Raw genomic sequence first — 21,169 nt, forward strand, 5'->3', positions numbered from 1 at the left:
AATTTGTGTATTAGTTTTAAATATATTATGAGTAAATTGACCACAAAGCTTTCATCAATATTATCCATTTAAGAGTAATAAAGGTAATCAAAAACTGGTAGGCATTAAAAGATGTCTACATTTTAATTATGATTTTGTGTATTATATCAGTGAGTGATATATGTCACTTTAATCAATAGCATTCTTGCAAATAATTATTTAGGAGTGGCTTACAAGGGATTTGTGACTTAAATAGGTGCTTCTTTGATGTAAACTTTTATACCTTGTAAGCATTTTAACTAATTTGTATTTTTTTCCTCTTTTCTTACTCTAATTCACTAATTATTATAATGGATGGATGGATGGATGATTATTATTTGTTCGTACAAAGTAATTTTGGATATCTGGTGTAAATGTGTTGTAGTATATATTTGTTAATATAAGTGAGATTTTGGATGAAATAACTAAGGGGAGCCAGCACTGTGCTATACTGTATGTTAGGGGAGCAGATATCCATTAAGTTGGGGTCCCTGGGTTTTTTAATCACTGCACAGAGGGAGAGGAGAGGTACATCTAAATAGATAAAATGGAGTTAGCTTTGAAAATGAGAGGAATAGACTAGAAATTAGATGAAAACTACAGGAAGATGGACCCTTTCCTTTTATAGGTGTGCCATGAGACAAAATACAGAAATCCCATTGCCCATAAAGTATAATTAAAGACCATATGTTTTTGTATACAACCTTTTCAGTTAGGGTGTTACTGTAGCTATTTTACTAGTCATTGTATTTTCATTAGAAGTTGGGCAATTTTAGTGAATTTCATTGTAATGATATACAAGATGTGATCATGGCATTGAAGGAAGTACTTGGACAAGGTGCACAGTGTCCACCCTTTAAATAAGCTGTACTGTTTACAGACACACAAATGGAAAGCAGGGAATTTTGTGTGGCATTGAATGTATAATACACAATTTCAGGTAAAGGATTCCATTAATATATTATACAGCTAGTTTTTCAGGAAAATGTGTATAGGGTTGTGATAAACTACCTGAAGCATAAAATATATGACTGGAGTTGACCTTTCAAAACCACAGCGAAGGGAGTGATATGGAACTCTCTTCATGTGAAAATTCCACTTAATTCAACAGCAAGACAACAATAGCTGCGGGATAGGGGTTAAATGGTAAATTAATTGAGCGCAATGGCTTGAGTATTTTAAACTTGGAATTTTTACATAATCTCAATGATCCACTAGGTATTTTACAAAATTAATAAAAGTCCTGGGTCTTAATGAAGTGCATTGAGCTCTGTTACTTTATGGCAGCAGGTAACTCTTCAGGTTTTAACGATCAAAAAGAGAGACAGAGAGACAAAATGGGATGATCAGCATCCAATAATTTCCGTGACCGGCCATTTTACTTTCTAAAAGTCCACAGGGTTCTCATCCTACACATCTTCTAGAACTCTGTGTTGGCCAAAGTGATTGTCTACACTGTGGTGTGGTGGTAATATTACTTCAAGTGAGGCCCACTGAATGAACAAGCTAATAAAAAGAGCAGGACTCAAATATGAGATGCACTTAGGACCCCCCTGGAGAGAATTAAAACAAAGCTGGGTGCCAATATGAACAATGGCGTACATTCTCTGGTTGACACAATTACACTGAGTCAATGAATTATTTAGCAAAAGTTTGTCAAGAAATGCTACAGGGGCTCCTTCATACCAAAAGCAATGCACCTGCATAATGCCATACTGTGATAGCAGAGTCAGTTTTCTTTCGTTTTAGTCATTCAGGTGTGTGTTCAGACCATAGTGTGCACATTTACACATTTTCTGTAAAAAGCCAAATTTCTCCCTGGGTGTAAATACATGTCCATCAATATTCCTGATTCTGGATGATAAGATCTTTGGCTTTCTATCTAATACACTTGTTTTCCATCTATGACCAAAATATATTTGACTGACTTGAGAAAACACCATTCATTTCTCAGGGATTAGTAAATGGTAGAAAATGGGATGTGGTGTAAATTTTACAGCAGTTCCAGAGGTAGGTATTTTCAGGAAGGAGAACCAGTCTAACTCAATAGCTCCTGCCAATCGAGTGATGCCTCCCTGAAGTTTAACAGCCAACTTACAGGGTCTTGATGAGTTATTGACTGCTTGAAAGGAAAAAGAATTGTGATTAATGTGAAATGACAGAATCTTGTCTAGTGAATGTCATATTTAGAGACCAGGCAAATTATAATTTTATGATGAACATCAGAGACACTTCAGACATCCCAGAAGATACATCCTCACCAGAACAGCAGGTTCACAAGCAATAGTCAAGTGTGACATGGAGGGGCTACAAAAATGGCTCTTATAAATTGTGGTGAAGTGCGACTTTGTACCTTACAAAGACTTGGGGTCCAATAACCAAAGGGCACTAGTAGGATGTTGAGTTTTAGTGACAATCCTGAGTATATGCCAGAGTTTTTTAATCACACATGCAAGATAGAAAAGCTACAAGGTAAGAAAGGAGAACCTAGCAGTACAAGTAACGAAAAGAAAGAAGAAGACATTATTTTTAAAACAGGGAACATGAGTATATTACTTTGTGATTCCACAGAGAGAATTGGCAACAGGAAGACAGATCATTCTTAATGATTTCTATGCCCATTTTTATTAAGATAACAAAGTTCTTGCATGCAAGTGTCTACAGCATAGCATGATTCAACCATATCTCTGTACCTGTAGATGATGCAAGGAAGATTTTAAAACTAAAACTGTTGTGTTAGAGGTAGCTCTGTTTGATTTTGTAGCAGGATAGTCTTCAACTTTTTGTAACCCTCACACAGATAAGAAGGTAATAAGAAATAGATTGATAAAACAGAAAAGCTCCCAGTTATCAATCACTTGTTTTTCTTTGTAAGGTAACTTAACACAATAAGTAATGAGTAATCCTTGACCAATATGTCTGGTCATAGAAAGCTAATTATTAAATTGCACATTACAATAGGCATATGCCATAGTTTAAATTTAAGTTTTTGAAGAAGTTTGTACTTTATTCCACTTTCTTAGTATGTAGTCACTTTAATATTTTATTTAAGGTTGTTAATTATTTTATTAGCTGTATTTTAACTGACAGCAGATGCTGTTGGCTATAACAACATTTTTGGAAAACCTTACATTATTAACAGAAGAATTATAAAAATGTAAACATTTCAAAAATTCAATTTCTTAGGATATTAAATGTAAGCAAAGGCCTAAAAATGATGTTTTTAAGATAGTATTGTTTGTCTTACAAACATATAATTTATTTAATGCAATGCTATTTTAAAGTTAAGAAAAATTTATTTTAATGAAAAAATAAGAAAGGGTTAAACATTTTGAGTGTAACTTATGACTAAGGTTGTCTGTGTACTGAAATAAAAACAGAACCATCTTGCTCTCAGTACAAATAATGCTAATAGGACAGCAGTTTTATTAGATTCAAGCAACTCTGAAGATTTTACGCATATACAAATATCTTGAATTGTATAATTTAAAAAATCAATAAGTATATGGCATTATTGTAGAGAATATGCCAAGGTACAATATAATTTAAAAAATCATGCAGTGTTATAATGTGTAATTGTTTTTTTGGAATCCCAGTGTAGAAGGATGAGCTCTTGTTCAAGCTAATCGTTATCATGGCTACTTATGTAAAATTTAGACTTGTACAAAATAAAGTCAGTAAAACAGAAGAATTTTGAGATGAGATAAAATTAGTTCAGACATCTTAGCCTTTGTTGATTCCACTATCATTCAGTTTTGCATCATTCTTAACATAGCAAGGTCATTTTGAAGAGTTTTAATATAAAATTATTAAAGTTTTTAAATTATTGTGAATACTTTTTTTATTGTGCATACTGTATGTCAGTCAATTTTAGTAACACAAACAAAGTTAAAACAAAGAGCCTTTTCAGCAGAAGCCGTAGCACAATTATTTCTTTCAGATTAGTGTGGTGAAAATACATAATACAAGTATATTATTGTACATTATTGGTTATTCAATATATTAGCATTTATTGCAAAGAAACTGGAATGATTAATAGCTTTAGATTTGTACAATCAAAAAATTCATCTGTTTTTAGAAAAACTAAAAAAAGTTTAAATCTTTCATTCAGATAAAGTGAAATCATCTATTTGTTTAGCAATATACTGTAATTCCCTCCGTTTTTTGTTTTTTTTTAATTTCGTCCCGGGGATGACATTAATCTGCATCCAGCCCTGCATGTAGGCCCTTCAACCTGCAGGGACAAACCTGGGGGTTGGTGGCAGAATTGGCACTCCAGCCACCATAAAAAACCTCACACTGTTCCAGTCCATCTGAACCAGTGTGGTGCTGAGGTGTCACCCGATGAATGGCTGCGCACGGGTGCTAATATGGGATGATGAGGTGGTTTGTCGTGTGGTGAGTGTGGCAATGCACTGTATCAGCACCTGCTCCTAACCTCTCTCTCCTCTCTCTTTTTTAATTTCAGCTGTAAAATACAAGTAGCTTGTGATAAATATTCTGTATGCTTACAGGTTGTTTAAAATCATTTTATTTTCGTGGCATACCTTCTATTTTATAAAATGTACTATTTGTTTAATTAGGTTTTTGAAATTAAGTAAATATTCAACAGAATAAACAATTGGATTAAAGAAATGTTGCATTACCTTTTAAAACAAAGTAGTTGTATCTCTCAATTTCTTAACTCATTATTTGAACTACAATAACAATATATACTTATTGCCAATTTGTTCTTACAAAATAAATACTTTAATGAGAAGTTCTGTATATGCAGAAGTGCCTTCCAAATCTGCACTGATGACAGATGTCAGTAACATAGACATATGAAGTGAAAGTTAAACAACAAGTAAAAGAAGGAGTAAAAACAATGAAAAGAGCAAGTCAATGTGTGTGAAAGGGAGATATTTAGGTGACGCCCAAAGAAATTACACCTACAGATGAATAACTATTTGGTCACAGGTCATAGTTAGAAATGCCCTTGCTAAACAGGTTACACCACAATAGTCTCAGAGTACATGATTTAACATTTGTATAAAATCACCATAGTCACCCAACTGTTTACAAACTTCCTAGATGTAAAACCACTAATCTTGTGGTAAAACAAAAGACTATTTATACATTTTATTTTTGTATAACTGTATACAGAAGGTTTTAGAAAATAGAAAGGTCGAGGTGTCCATTGACTCTTCACTTACAACACTGAAGTCATAATATATGGGTGGTGTTGACTTAAACAACAGCATAAGAACACAAGATTGGTTTTTTTTTTATAATGAGAACAGATTATCTGCTGACAGAAAGCTTGTCCATTCATAGCAACCAAATGTGCTCAAGAAACTGTCAAGTTCAGATGTGATGTTTTTTAAGGTGCTACTTTTAACAGTACTTGAGAATTTGGCCCATATAGCTGCAATTCTCATTTGCATGAAATTTACTTTTAAATAATACCATTTATGACTTCATGTTCTTCTTTAAGAACTTATTTAAGGCATAGTCAGCAAGAACTTATACTTTTATTAATTATAAATTCGTGTATAATGCCATCTCTTAATCTCCATGTACATAAAATTTAACCTTTTCAAATGATCTTCCAATCTCTTACCTTGCTGTTCTGATATTAGCTAAGTAGATTATATCAGGACCTTCCCTATTGAGCACTTTTTATAATTCAGAGATGAAAACTGCATGAAGGCATTTTTCAATGTCCTTATGAACAAGTATATTAAGCACCATGGCTGCATTTTATGTGTAACTCACATTCACACTGTATGTAACATACAATTCTTTTAGCCTATTGTCTAAATGGTAGATTAGCAACCTAATGTATCACTGTGTCCATGCCTCAAACTATTGCTGCTAAAGTTGGAAAAATTAAGTTAACCTGCATATGTGTTACAGCAGTTGAAGCAAACTTTATTTAATCTTTCTTTACAAATTACCATTCTCGTAATTTTTGCAATACCGTAAAAATGTAATGCAATGTGTGCTTTTAGGTTGTTTGCTATTAACAAGAGAATGAGTATGTCAGTTCTTGTCAGTCATATAGGAATAGCCCAGCTGATAACAACTAAGCTTACAAGTGGGATTCTTGAAGAATCCCACTAATTGAAAGCAATGCTCTTGTGTGGTAAGTCTTTACAGAGATAGAAATAACATAACTGATTCTGAAGATTAAGTATTTAATCTGAAATAATATACATTAATGCAGAACACACAGTAAACCAAGTAAAATCAGACTGTTTTTGTTTCTTATTTGCTTCCTTTTGCCATCTTTCACTTACTGTGATAAGATAAGCATTACATGGATACTATTAAAAATTAAATGTTAATTACCAGGGATGTTCAAAGGTTTCTGTGCTTTTTTTAACTGTATTTATCAAAAATTTCAAAAACAAATGACATCACTTTTCTGCATAGTCACCTTGTTTGTGATGCAACTTACCCAGCATCATACCAACTTTTTAATGCCGAATTACTACTCCTCTCGCCGTCATAGTTTCCAATGAAGATATAAAAGTGCATAAACTTTTTGAACGTACCTTGTACTATAATTCAGAAAAAGTACATTCTTATACACCTGCACATTCATTGAATAACACATGAACATGCTCAATACCTATTATGGTAATCAAGATGTATCACTAATAATACACTATACTAGTAAGGCTCCACTTACATGGAGCTGAAGAAAAGGGATATAATTTCTGTAATGAGGTGATATATATCTAGAGAGTTAATATAGAATAAATTGTTTCAGCTGTACTATTTCAATGTTTAGGCTACTTTCACCACAATGATATCATTAATAATCTTGATGGCTTTGCTATAAATAAGTTTCATACATGTATTCTACAACTTTTACGAACAGTACAAGGCCTTTGGCACTTGCATCAGCAGATTCAGTGACAGTTTTTTACCCACAAGCCATAAAGTTGCTGAACTGTCAATCACAAGAATATTGAGCTCCTGAGCATTAACATCAAGTGTTTTGAGTTACACAATCTGTACCGATTGAAAGCATGATTACTTCCCAGCATAAGTGTTTATATATTTACTGTATATATGTATGTAAGTACATGTTACATGATATTTATATTGTTTATTTATTGTTGTAGTGTATTGTTGTCAACTGTTTAGAGGATAGACATGCAAATAAAAATTTAATTTATACAACACAATAGACTCGACTTCATCTAACAAATATCATAACTAGAAGTAGGAAGAATGAGATTGTACAGCCACTTAACTTCATGCTCTGTCCACTTTTACCTTTCACATCTCCTTAATTTTAGAATTCTGAATTCAACAATCTACTGACTAGAAGAACCTTTAGCTAAAGCCCTTTCATACTCTGGAGTGATATATTTTCCATATTAAGATATGTCTTCTGCAGTGGGTTGGCACCCTGCCAAGGATTTGGTTCCTGCTTTGTGCCCTGTGTTGGCTGGGATTGGCTCCAGCAGACCCCCGTGACCCTGTATTCAGATTCAGCGGGTTAGAGAATAGATGGATGGATATGTCTTGTTAGCAGTGACATTGAAATCAAGGTTGAGAAGCCATCATTTTAGCTTAGCATACTTCTGCTAGAACTGTTATGGTGGCTCTTCTGTCACTTCATTTTGCTTTGTTATAATATGGCATTTGTTGTGATCATCTTTCTAATTTGTGTGATGACAGTAGGTTTTGCTGCCACTTCAATCAACGTATACCTCCTGATTTTGGAATGGTACAACAGAGTGAATGAGAGATTTTCACATACCTAATGACAGACCTAGTATCAAACCTTCATTCTTCTTTCTCCATAATTATAGAAAGAAGCCATTCAAAGATATTACTGATCGGAACTTTAAGACCAAAGTAGATTAAAGATATAAAGGTATTTTCTCTTTTCTGGTTGTGATTAGAGATCATGAGAAAGTAATAGAAAGTAAAAACAGTTTAAATTCCTTTGCAGACAGCAGGCAGTAGGCAGTCTGGTGAGCGGTAATTTAATTTCCAAGAAACGTTATTTTTGCTGTGAACGATGATTGCGGTAAAATGCAATGGATGGATATTAACCCTTGAAAAGGAGGCCATGCTCTCATCTAAAATATACATTGTCTATGTCAGTTAAGCAAAGCTTTAAATACGTACAGTCAAACAGAAAGAGACATCTAATAGTTACAATGTTATTATGACAAAGGGGCCCTGAGATTACAGCTAGGTCCATTACAAGGCACAGGGCTAGCTGATTTATGGTTTTAATTATGTTTACCATTGGTTTGAAGTTGTGTATTCTCCCTAAAGATATGCTGGAGGCTCTAGCCACAATGTAACTGTTGTGGTTTTGACCTGCATAAATTTACAGTAAAGGCAAGTTAAACATACATGGTCACATTTTTGAGATAGCTAAGAAAATCAAATTTTCTTTGCAACCTTTTACATTACTTGATTTAAATAAATCTCATAAAGGCTGATCAGCTAAATTAATATTAATAGTAAAAATTGTGACAGTTGCATATTTAAAACTTTGACAAAAATTAGCAGCAGTAAAATGTATTTTAAAGTCACTACTTAGGTTGATATTACTTTTAATCTGCTGCGTTTATTTTTTATTTTTTCAATGAAATGAAAACATATTTGTAATGTCATAACCAAACTAGGAGAGTAGGATTTAATTGAATTTGTCCAAACTTAATTGGCCTACAGTTGTTTCAAATGTATAGGCTAAAAAACCCCTTCTGTTTTTGACCTGTTACAGTGAAATGTTATTTCTGAACATATTTTGCAATTTATTCAAACTAATCTAATATGTTAAATTACAAATATACTTCTGAGGTAACACAAATGGTGGAAAGTACACAAATACACAGTTGGGGAGCACACTCTACAGTTAACTTCACTTCATAGTAAATATGATTAAACACAAATCAAATAAACTTTAATTAATTATTAAAAAAATATTTTTTTTTTCAGAAATATGCAATGCATATTTGCCTGGTATAATACATAAGTTGCCACTTTACAGTTCCAGCATCCTGGGTTTGAATCCTGCACCCAGTCTTTATCCATGTTGCATTTGCAAAATCTCTACATGAGTCCTCTGGTTTTTCTGTCACACTACTGGTTAGGTTAAGCGGCCTTTGTAAGTGTGAATGTGAGTATAAGTTTGAGAGGGCGCTGTGATAGCTTTCAAGGCCTTTCTCCAGTCTCACGCACAGTGCTGCTGGGATAGGCTCTGGGCCCCAGTGACTCTAAATTAGATGAAGTGATTCTAAGAATATTACATTAAAATAAAAATGCAAATAAAAAAACAAAACCTAGCTGCATATGACATAGCTAAGGAAATGTATTGTTGTGTTAGTCTACATGTAATACTGTAAATTCTAATAACATTCCCACTGTTGAGCTATTGATTAACCAATTCAATGAAGTACAACAGTAGATGAGTAACAAATGCTTGTCATTAAATTTAAGAAAAAAGCAGGGGTTCGGTTTGTAGACAAATATTTGGAAAAATAAAATACTGTCAAGTTTGAACTTAAATGGTCTTAAATATTGTTTAGCTCATTTCATTCTAAATTCATAATAGACATTAATCTTGACAGTGATCTAATCTTTGGTTAACCTATCACTTGCTATATCCACAATTTAAAATTTAAGGAAAAGTATGCAGGATACCGAAAAGTTATTTCAGTTGTGTTTAACATAGAATTGAAAAATGCAAGGCATTGTCCTTAGACTCTTCAGACTGTTCACTTTCTGTTCTAGAGTTAATGCTGAATACAACTCAAAGGAACATAAATAAAACTGGAAAGTATTATCATATTACTCTATTTTTAAGTTACTAGTTTCCTGGAGAATCTTAAACTGCATTTAAAGTTCTTTTTATCTGCATAAGTCATAAATAGCTTTCCTTCTATTTTCCTTAAAATGTGTAACATCTGTTCCCAGAACATACAACACAAGTTATAAATATAGTCCTTCTTCCATTTTTGAGGATTAAATAAATTAAATAAAAATTAAATAATATTGTTGTTGATATTGCGGGATGCAAAACTTTTACTGATGGGGCCGCTGAAGTCTGGAATGATCTGCTTAGTAATGTAAGAGTTGACCCTTCAGTCTCAGCATTCAGGTTGAGATAAAAGTCCAATAATTAAACACAACGTAAAATCACTAAAGCTGGTTCTACAACTTTACAGTACACAGTATATACATTTGTGGCAGTTTTCATGACCAATTGTTACCATTCTCTCCTTTTCAAACATGTTCTCAAAAAATAGTATCGTGATTTGAGATATTTATGAACATTGTACCTACTTTTAATAAACTCCCAATATCTTTTAAAGTTCCGATTTTATTATACTTTTTAAATATAAAACTCAGTAGCACCTACAACTTTACTTTGCTGTTTGTTTTAGCCTATATCTGATAGTTTATTGGAAATAATTATTTTTAATGTGTGAAAAATGGAAAATGCATTATATACAAATGTATATAAGATGGATACTGTATATATGGCTAAATGATTTAAATAATTATATTTTGGGAGCACTCTCAAAAACTCATATAATACAGGCTTCTGAATTAAAATTGGTAATGCATTTTTAAGAGAACCTAAGAAAATGATTCTAAATTATGATATTTTACTAAACAACAGCAACTAGCATAAGCAACCAAATTTTTAAGTCACAAAAGAAAAATACTGTATACTGAATCAAAGTCTGTGCCTAAAATGTGGCAGTCCATGTCAGTGCTACGATGAGTTCTAAGAGCAGACAGAATTATAGCTGTCTCAAGAGGATTAAGTATTCTTTTTAGATTTGCCATTATTGTTTTCAACTATCATTACACAGTTTGCCAGTTTATAGAGCAGATTGTCAGAAATGACTGTTTTTTCAAGAACAAAAAGTGTCAAAGCCAATCTGATAAAATAAAGTGCAAAAATTCAAATGAGAGAACCATACTTAAACCACATTGAAGGTGGAATTAAAATCTGCTAAAATTGATTTCATACATTTACAACAAATATTATTATATATATTATTAATAATATTATTATTATGTATAAATATTACCTTTATTTGACTTGGGTCTGGTAAATACTGGTCCCTCTTTTTCAAGCTTCTCTTCTCTTTCTTTCCACCTTCGCACTTGTTCCTGCCTCATTTTAAGGAATAAAATTTTCTTTTGCTCTTCGTTTAAAGCTTCCAAAACATCAGGATCTATGTACATGTCATTTAAAATTTGTTGCAACATTTTTGAAAAGATAGTGATGAATAATTCTTGGACCAGTCGAAGGTTGGCAGTAAGGTTGGTTTCAGTCTTTCAACAGGGTTATAAAACGTCTTTGCTTCCTTAATACATTGGACATGGTATTAAAAAGAGCTCTAGGAAAATTCAGAGTTATACATTACATTATTGCATGTAACATTTCTCTTAGATGTGTTATAATAAATGTGCTATGCGATAATATTTCTCAAGTCAAATATTTGTGTGAAATTTGCAAGAAAAAACTATTTTGACTGAAATAATTATGAGGTATAAACTAGATGTGTCTACACACTAAAGCTGCAGGGAACATAATACACAGTGTTTTGACTGCATATTTCACAATAAATATATTGCAACACATTCTGTTTAGGACCTGGTTGATAAAGACATTAGTTAAAAGATAAGTGTCAAAAAGCCCAAAAAAGTCAATTTCAATCATTCATGATTGCAAAATGCTGGCAGTGCAATAAAATGAGGGAAACAAAGGAAAACAAAGTAAAAATGTAACATTCTGGATAAAATGGCATAAGTTAAATCAAGTTTTTAATATTCTACTTGTTTTTTTAATCAGTATGATTCTACTAGCCCCCTTGATAACATTCCTAAAATATAAACCTGAATGTTAATAGTTTTTCCTTTTCTCATTATACAATAGGAATGACTAGAAAGCCAGTACAGCACATAATGTTGTTTTTTGTGTCTTTCCATACTTTTTTTACCAATCCCACTCCAACTTATTATATATTTACGCTTTTTGCATACCAACCTAAACAGCTAAGTATAAAAGATCACACAATAAAACATAATTTGTTTGAAAGATATAAAAATGATCATGACAGAGTTTTGCTATCTGAAAGAAAAAGGCTAAGCCTAATGCTTAGCGACAATAAGTTTCTGTGCAATTCTCACAAATCAGTATGCTTGACATGCTAAGAAAAGGCCTCCCAGGTCTGTGATCACTTTCAGGCATGCAAACTAACTGAAAAGCCCTCGTGAAAGCAGTTAACGTGCAAGTGCTAGATGCTACTTACAGAAATCACGGCAATCAGGACAACAAATTGAACACATCAGCATACATTGGGCACCCACTGAGCGAGTGCAGGAACAGCTGTATATTCATGCTTTTGTAGTTGATCAGCCTGATGACGTCAGAGCATTCCATGTGCTCTCTGTAAGAGCCTTCTCATTCAATTGTGAAGCGGAACAATAAATTACTGAGGAAGCTGGCTGAGCTCAAATAACTAAGGGATTAGCCAAGGACAGTCGCTGTGTAAAGGTGGCAGTGCTTTCTTTATTTTAAATTGTTTGTCTTAGAAAATGTGAACGTTTAAGTTAAAGTCAAGAATACAGTTTTTTTTGGACTGGTCAAGCAAGCTTCTCCAGTCCAGTCTTCTTTCATTCCTCTTGTCTAAATTCTGCCTGTGGCTTAGGATCAGGTATTAAGGTGAAGATTATCTGATAAGCAACCACTTGAAGGCATTGCTATAGACGTTATATAACACATAATTAAGAAAGTTCTGACAGAAGATAAAACATATGGGTCATCCTTTAGCACTGCTTTAAAAATAATTAACAGATAAAGTCAGTTCTGTTATTTCTGTAATTTTCACTCACTGAATTTACTTTTACTGATTATTCTTACATAGATATTTCATAAGATGCTTTATTTATTTTCTATAAAATATATTAGTCTTGATAATTATCTACTGCAATAAATTATAAAGTGTTTACATCAAATACAGTGTGCCTGCTGTGTTTACTGGGCAATGTTCAGTAATAAACTATTAAATTAGTGTATAACTAATCACGTAATAATTTATTAGACACTTGTAGTTTATGATGAACTATGCATAAAACCATCAAATACAGAAATAAATGTTAATGCTTAGTTGTTCACTGAAATGAAAATACAAAGATTGTATATACTAAATTCAGTTTAGTTCAGTTTCATTGAAAAGTTAGGTTTTAAATATTAACAAATATAATGCTTTTTAAAGGGTTTTTAGATTTAGATTCCACTTTTTCAAGTCAGCCATTCTAAAATGGATCACAGTGGAAACAAAAGATGATGACTAAAGAAAAATATCACAAAGGCCTCATGGAGCATTTATCACTAATAAAGACACCCTCACTCCAAGATACACCACCCTCGAACGCTGAGAAGAGAACGAAAATGAGAGAGACTTACATAATGCCAAACAAAAAACTGCTACAATAATTTAAAAAGAGCAACATACTGAAATATTCGGTCTTTTGCTTTGATGAAAATGCTGATAACAACATGGTCTCTCTGTTGCTAACTTTCGAGCTTTAATTTCTACCACTGTACAGAAACAAAACAAAATATCTAGGTTTATATTATTACTTCCAACACACTAGCTAAGAGTTAAAATGCCTCAGCTATACCTTAATACTGCTGCGCAGAAGTATATATATATTGTCACACACATGCGCATGGGAGGCAGCTAAAGGGCTTGAGTAAGGGAAATTCCTAGTCAGACCGGAATGTGGCACTGACTCTTTTTCTCCCTTTCCTGCAGACAATTCACGGGAGATTCCACCTGGTCCTGTTGACGTCACTTCCGGGTCCAAGTCTATGGAAGAAGACTTTGCCGGCTCCAGCCCCTGTGTTGTCACGTCCGGGCTCGAGCCTATGGTTGAAGACCCTTATGAGCCCGACCCCTTTGACCTCACTTCCTATCTTCCTCTTTAAAAGCCTCCACCTTTTCTCTATTCCTTCAGTTCTGTTTTGGACTTGGTTTTGTGTACAGCAGTGCTATCATTTACAACAATTTGCAGCCAGGAAACCAAATATATGGGTGGCTGCCCCAAACCTTGCTAAGGCTCTTTGTGGAGTTTGTGGCAATATATAAATATGATCTGCTTCTCGCAACTGTGAGGATATGGTGGCTTTTTGCTGACCAACTTCAAGCATTACTTGGTAGGATACCATCCATATAATCAGACTGCAATTCAGACCTATCAATATATTTGATATATAGTACCTGCCAAATAACACAAAGAGTACACAACACATGTTTTGCCCCATTTGGGGCTCATCAGGTGTATGCACTTTTGCTTGCCCTTGCAGGCAGGTGTTATATATCATGAGAGGGTGTGGCGGATATCTACCGAATGGCTGACCAACCACATGTGTTACCTGGTAGGTGACCACCCAAATATCAGGGAGACCAGACCTATGCATTGTGAGACTTGCCCAGACACCACCAGTCGGAGACCACATCTTTATAAGTCACACGTTTATTATTCATTAAATAAACACAGTCCAAAACACCACACAATGCATAAAGCAATAATCACCCAATAATCCTTCTTTCTCTCAGTCCTTGGCCGCCAATCTCTTCCTGGGAGCTTCGTCCTGCTCCCTCTTCCGACTCTAGCTCCCAGATTGCTGGGAGGCGGCGCCTTTTATTCCCGCCCCGATGTGCTCCAGGTGGCTGGAGACGATCTTCCGGCAGCACTTCCTGGTGTGGCAGAAGTGCTGCCCTTTGCCCCGGAAGCACTCCGGGCGTCCCTGGCAGGTTCCTCCGCCATCTTGCTAAGTGTGGCAGAAGTAATGTTCTCCCAGGTTCTAGGAGGCTTAAGGCGCCCCCTGGAGGTGGCCACAGGTCCCAATGAGTTGGAAAGTCTCTCCTCCTCTCCCGTGCTCCTCTCCTGCTCCAGGGCGGTTGTGTCCTCCTGACCCGGAAGCTTTTACTGCCACCTTCCGGACCTTCTAGGCGTCCCAGCCGGGTAAGAACCCCAGCCGTCTGTGACAGCATATATATAGGGGGTGTAATAGAACCACAGGCCCCAAACTAATTCTCAAAAACACAGGCCTAAGTTCAAACACGAACATTTATTTTATAAACTACCTTTGACAGGTCTCTCTCTGTGTATAATACAAATGATACCACAATGTATTTATCTCTTCTCCCAGCACATCTCCTGAGCCCAGCTTGACCGGCTGACTCAGAAGCTGCCATATTTATCTAAGACCCAGGAGTATTTCCATCACCTGTTGAAGAAGGGCATTGTGTAAGATGCTACTTAAGAGGAGCCATGTGATGGCTCAGAGGGAGTTCTCGGGGAGGGGGACTTCGACCTGAGCAGGGTCCAAAAGACGAAGCTGGACCATAGAAATAGGAGCTGTGACTGGGAGATTAATATGAATTTGGCAGCATGGGAGCCTATGGGATGGGGTTAGAGAGGTGTCTGATCAGCATTGGCTGCAGATATCCCATGAGGATATTCTAAGCACCACAAGGGCTAATGAGATGCAGCTTATATTAGAGCGGTGTTTTTAGCGATTGAGGTATAGTTCTTCAATAGTTTCTTCAAGCTCCATGAAAAGGGAAGAGAGTGATGCAGTGTTATGGGGTGAAGTCCTCCAATTATTTATTGACATAGAAGCAAGGACCTGGGAAGGACAGATGCTGAAGTTGCTATTAGGAATTGCTTAGATTTGCTTGTATTCTTCTGACAGTCCATGGAGGAGAAAGTAAGTATGGCAGTGCCTGCTAATTGAAGTCGTCTGAAAGTCTTATTAGAACCAATGTGGTGAGATAGTGGTGTAAGCAAGTCTTAACCTATGGAGGAGCTCAGTGAAGTCCCTTTGCCCGGAGCAATTTTGGGGAGGCAAAAGAGCAAGAACCTGAGATTGTTGATTTTTTTTTATTATAATTTATTTATAACTGCACTTTACTTTTTAATTATGCCAGTGTACAAGGACTAATTTTATTAATAACTAGGCTGACCCGCCTTTTAAGCCGACCGACTTTTAAGTTGACCACTTCTTAAGGCAATTCAATATGTAGATCAATTTGATATTTTATACAAACTCATTAATTTGGTTATATTGCATTTGAGTGGTATTACTTTAATACTCGTAGTTTCTGTTATTTTTGTGATGAAATTTAAACTTTTTTTCTATTTTCAGGTCGCCCTTTTGAACCCCCCTGATATTTACTACGCGGTGAGGCATTTGTACTCCATCAACATTAATTATTTCCAGAGACATAATTTTGTCTATTTTTCCAGTGCATCACGCACAAAAGCAAGGGAACGATGGGAGCACCAGAACTCTGCTCACATCATGTCGCTTCGTACCACAAGCTGCAAGTAGTAAGTCTGTGATAAGCGGAATACCGCTACGCTTTCCACTCACGGGACGGAAGGACAATCCCGATCGATTTTATATAGTAAAAAAGAAGAAGATATCGCACAGTCTGGAGTAGAAAATCATCTTTTACCTGTAAAAACGAAACTACAAATCCCATCGTGCATTGCAAAATGGACGGGGCGTGTGTGAAACTCCGCGCCTGCGTAGCACTCACGGGACGGAAGGACAATCCAGACCACTTTTATATAGAAGGATTTATTGTGTGGCTCAGAAATCTGAATTGGCACACATATAATAAACAGCTTTTGTGTTTTTTTTTTATAAAAGGGGCTTGTGTCCATGTCTTTATATCTTCTCACTTTGGTCTCTAGGCTATGACTACAGGTGCATGTAGATCAAGCTATGTCAATATGTCATTGAACATAACTTCACACAAACACAATTGACTCAGTTTTGGCTTGGCTCTATCTAGTTCCTCTTGTAAGTGGAAAAATGCAAACCTGACTGGGGAGAATTGCATGGGTTCCCTGGGATGTTACTACTATTATTTTTTAATGCTATAACTACCAAGGTAATGTTAAGTGGCATCTGAATTTTTTTCTCCTTTTCACTAATGGCTTATAAACCCTGCATGCTAACAGCCCCTACTACCCTGCTTCTAAATATCTTAAATACCTTAAAACAGCTTGAGTGAACAAAAAAAGAAATAATTTCTTGGCACAAGGTTTCTTGATTGCACGTATTTACACTTAAAAAAGAAGTCTTTAATTAAAAAAGAAAAAGCTTTCATAGGTCACACTATTGCTTGGCAGAAAGCTTCATTATTTATCAATAGTTAATTCAAAATGCTGCTGCAAGAAAAATATGAACACATAACTCCAGTTTTCAAGTCCTTATACTGGCTCCCAGTTAAACTTAGGACTGATTTCAAAATCGTCCTCTTGTATAGTCTTAAATGACCAAGGCCTTGCTTGAGCTTATCATTACTAACAAAACAGAGCACACATTGAGATATCAAGATGCCGGCCTACTTGAGATTCAAAGAATTAATAAAATAACAGTGGGAGGTTGAGCTTTTAGTTGAAGGGCCCCAAAGCTGTAGAATGACCTGCCTGCTAATATAAGAAATGCCCCTTCAGTCTCTGCTTTTAAATCCAGGCTGTGCAAACTTCATTTCTGTTTGTTACACATTTATATAGAAACATAAGTAATACAACATTTTAAACCATTAATAATGTTCCTCTATTTGGTTTCTCTTCTCAATATCTGGATGTGGCATTTGGTGCCACTGCTGTACTACCTGGCTGTTCTCCTGTGTGTGGAAAGGTCATCTTAGATAAAAGAGTGTTGGAAGCATTGGATGGAAAAATTCTCTTCTCAGATTGGACTACCAGCGAGACTGCACTACGGAAAACTAAGGAGGCGTAAAGTTGGCAGAGGATTCCTGGACAGTAACTAAGCCTGACTTTGTTTTTGACTTTCTCTTTTACAATTTTCTCTTCTGTTGTCAACTGCCAATAGTTCTTCAATTAATTAATGAACAGGTATTGTTGTTTTCTATTTTTGTTTAATAAATTTCTACCTTGTTGTCTGTTTGTTTTAACAAAAAATGCATTTATGTGTGTACCAGTTCTGTATTTAGTAAGTAATATAATCAATATTTATATTTTAATTGAAAATTAGAGAGTCAATATTATCTTTTTACCTAAAAGAAAAAATATGACCACAGACCATTTCAGAGATTTGTTTCTTATTTTCTTCATTACGTCTAGTGAAACAATGTGAGTGTTATGGTACAGGTACACTTAGTTTTATTATTTGGTTGTTCCATTTTTTTTATTCAAATACAGTGTAATTTTTCAAAATTGTGTTAATTCTATTTTTAGTTTTGCTTTTTCTTTGTATTTGTGTAAAATTATCATTTTTATTTATATAATGTTTATTGATTTTGCTATTATTTTTAGGTTCAGTATATACGAGGGGCATTCAATTATAAGAAGGAATTTTCATGCTGTATTCTTATAAAGAGTGCAAGATAGATCTGACTCATTGGACAAACATACGCATATATGAACTTATCGTTAGTAGTGCTAGCTGCTCTTTCCCCCCTTCCTGTCAGTTGTAATCAACATGTCGGAGCAGGAGGTACACAGTAGTGTTGCACAGCAAAATATTATTACATTTTTGACAAATTAAGGAGTTCCATCTCAGATTTATTCAAGACTTAAAAAACTGTTTGGGGATGAGTGTTTCATTGGTGTAAGTCACTCGGGCAGAGACTATCATATCTTCTGTCCACTTAAGGAATTTTTATGAGGGAAGAAATTCAAGTCGATTGAGGAGGTTATTGATGCTGTGCAAGAACTGGTCAACCTGCAGTCAAAAAGACTCCTCATCTTCTGGGATTAAGAAGATTCCTGAGAGCTGAAACAAGTGTATTGCAGTGGTAGGAAACTACACAGAAAAATAGTGTGTAAGTCATTTCATGGTATTCAATAAATAAAGTGTAGCTCATAAATTCTTGCTTATTTTGAACACCCCTAGTATTTATTGTTTTTTGTTATCTTCCTTGCCTCTTATATGTGGATCCTAAACTAGACAGCCAGGGTACTGGCCCCAGCACTGCTTGAGTAGAATCTTGATCTACAGTTCAAAATTTGATTTCTGGTTATAATTGTGTTCTTCTGTTTTTGAAATCCTGGTTTTGATCCTTGAGGTCTTGAAAGGTAGTTCTGGAAGATTTCTAGATTGTCTACTTTAAGCCTTTGTCTTTTTAGGCAAAACACGTTTTTGCTGGTCTTGACTTTTTTGTGATTCATTTTTCATTAAATAAATTCTGAGCAATTAATAAAAGACGTTCAATTTTCTTTTCTTTAACAGTTTTCCCTCTTTCCCCATTTTGAACTTTTGTTATTTAAAATTTGTCCTGCCTTTTGAGTTTGGGGCCAGGCTGCCTTGAGTGAGGTTAAGCCAGTGAGTCCAGACCTGAAATAAAGGATTTTTCTTTTTTTTTCAGAGAGAGACAGCATATTACCTTGGTGTAACAGTGTATTTCCCTTAGAATAAAACTTAACAATCAAAGAGTTTATATTTTTCAGTGATTATTTTGTAGTTGTCTGCAGAAAAGTAACAGCAATTCACACTTGGGCAGCAATGTTCAATAATGTCAATAACAGAGGCAGGAGAGGATTTGTTGTGGTAAAAGGATGTACAAAGAAGGTCAAATGCAAGGAGAGAGACAGTGATTCACACCTAGGTACCAACATTCAATTGCCTTGAAACAAAGAAAAATATCAATAACGTTTTTCGAATATAATTTTCAAGTTGCAGCCATATGGGTGTTTGCAGTGTAGCTATTTAAAAAAGTCATGGAAGGATAGGAGATTGGCAGACACACTGATGAAATAATTAAACATTTTAAAAAGCACAGTGCTTCTTGTGCTACCCATTGGGTCACTGTGATGTCCAATATTTCATTAACTCTTAGAACTATATGTATTTCCTTTAGAATATAAAGTAAAAAAGCAAGGAGGCATAGTACAAAAAGCTATTGCCTTGTTTTTGATAAAGGCCAAAATAATGATGGTATAAGTGCTATATAACAATGTCATTCTGAAAGCATGTGTATTGCAAAAAATATTTGCTCTCATAGCCTAACCCTTGAGTCTTACGCCAAAGGTCACGTTTGTACAACAGACACTTTCTCATGTCCGTGTCAAGGAAAAATTACTCATTAGTGATATATGGCATTTGTTTAAGGAGACATGTGTTAAAATTCATATTGTGCTAACTGGTATTTCTGAAATGCTAAACAATTTTCTGTTTATGCCCCAAAAGAAATTGTGAAGAGTTTCAGCAGTCTAAATGAGGGACTGTTTGTTGTGTCCAAATATTTAAAACTTGTTTTTGAGAGTTTTAGGTTAAGGCATTGAACATGGAAGCTTCATGTTCACTTTTTTTGTAGTGTCACAGCTGTTGCCCAACCTTTGAAATTTAAAAAACAGATGAAAAAAAAAATAATAATAACAGGTGAAAATATGAAATTAGAACGTTAAAAAAAAATTGTTGTAATATATTCTAAAGAAATTGATCGAATTTCAATGACATTTGTTAAACAAAAAACAGAGAAAAAAAGGACAATTTTGTAAATATTACTTCCTAGAATATCCATGAAACTATACAAAATTGAGATGCAGGACGAAAGAGAGGCTAGTGCCCCATGAAACCAAAACAATCTCAAGTGTGTAGCAGAAAATACTGGTGGAACCATATTGATGGAGTCACTCTACCAAATTAACACACAGCAATTTGGTATGTTCCACAAAATATGGCATTTAGCACCATCTGTCTCCCATTCTGCAATGCTATGTATTACCGTTTCATGTGTACAGTGTAAAGTAAAATTCTTACTTACATATGCTAATCAACATATCACTCCAAGTCACTTCATTTGAACATTTTTTGCTATTATTACCATATATCAAGAGGCGACGGATTTGTTAAAGAATTATTCTAGACATATCAAATTTGTGTTTAGTCCTTCAGAGATGGTCACAAACTCCACATTAAAACCTGAAAGTGCATGCAGCCAAACAAAACAGGGAGCTCTTTCACCACATCTGAGTAATCTGCATGCTGTCTTGAACCACCAAACATGTTATTTGGAAACAGGCTTTATGATAACATACTAAACATTCTGAACCTACACAACTTTGTTTGCAGCCTACAGCAGTATCTACTTTATGTCGTCACTTAATTTTGTTTGATGAATTA

At 34.7% G+C, this 21,169-nt stretch overlaps 1 protein-coding gene across 1 annotated transcript in view; it reads right to left on the minus strand.

The window, feature by feature from the left end:
- zgc:92242 (uncharacterized protein LOC436899 homolog) overlaps positions 1-12,411 on the minus strand; it is a 45,408-nt gene extending 32,997 nt beyond the window's left edge. Inside the window, exons 1-2 of the mRNA XM_039774118.1 lie at positions 12,306-12,411; positions 11,079-11,390 (exon numbers count right to left, since the gene is read on the minus strand). Of these exons, the coding sequence (XP_039630052.1) occupies positions 11,079-11,259 (181 nt within the window). The 5' untranslated portion in view covers positions 11,260-11,390; positions 12,306-12,411. The remainder of the gene's footprint in view (positions 1-11,078; positions 11,391-12,305) is intronic.
- Positions 12,412-21,169: the final 8,758 nt, after the last annotated feature.

Source organism: Polypterus senegalus, chromosome 13, assembly GCF_016835505.1.
Source record: "Polypterus senegalus isolate Bchr_013 chromosome 13, ASM1683550v1, whole genome shotgun sequence".
Taxonomy (NCBI): domain Eukaryota; kingdom Metazoa; phylum Chordata; class Cladistia; order Polypteriformes; family Polypteridae; genus Polypterus; species Polypterus senegalus.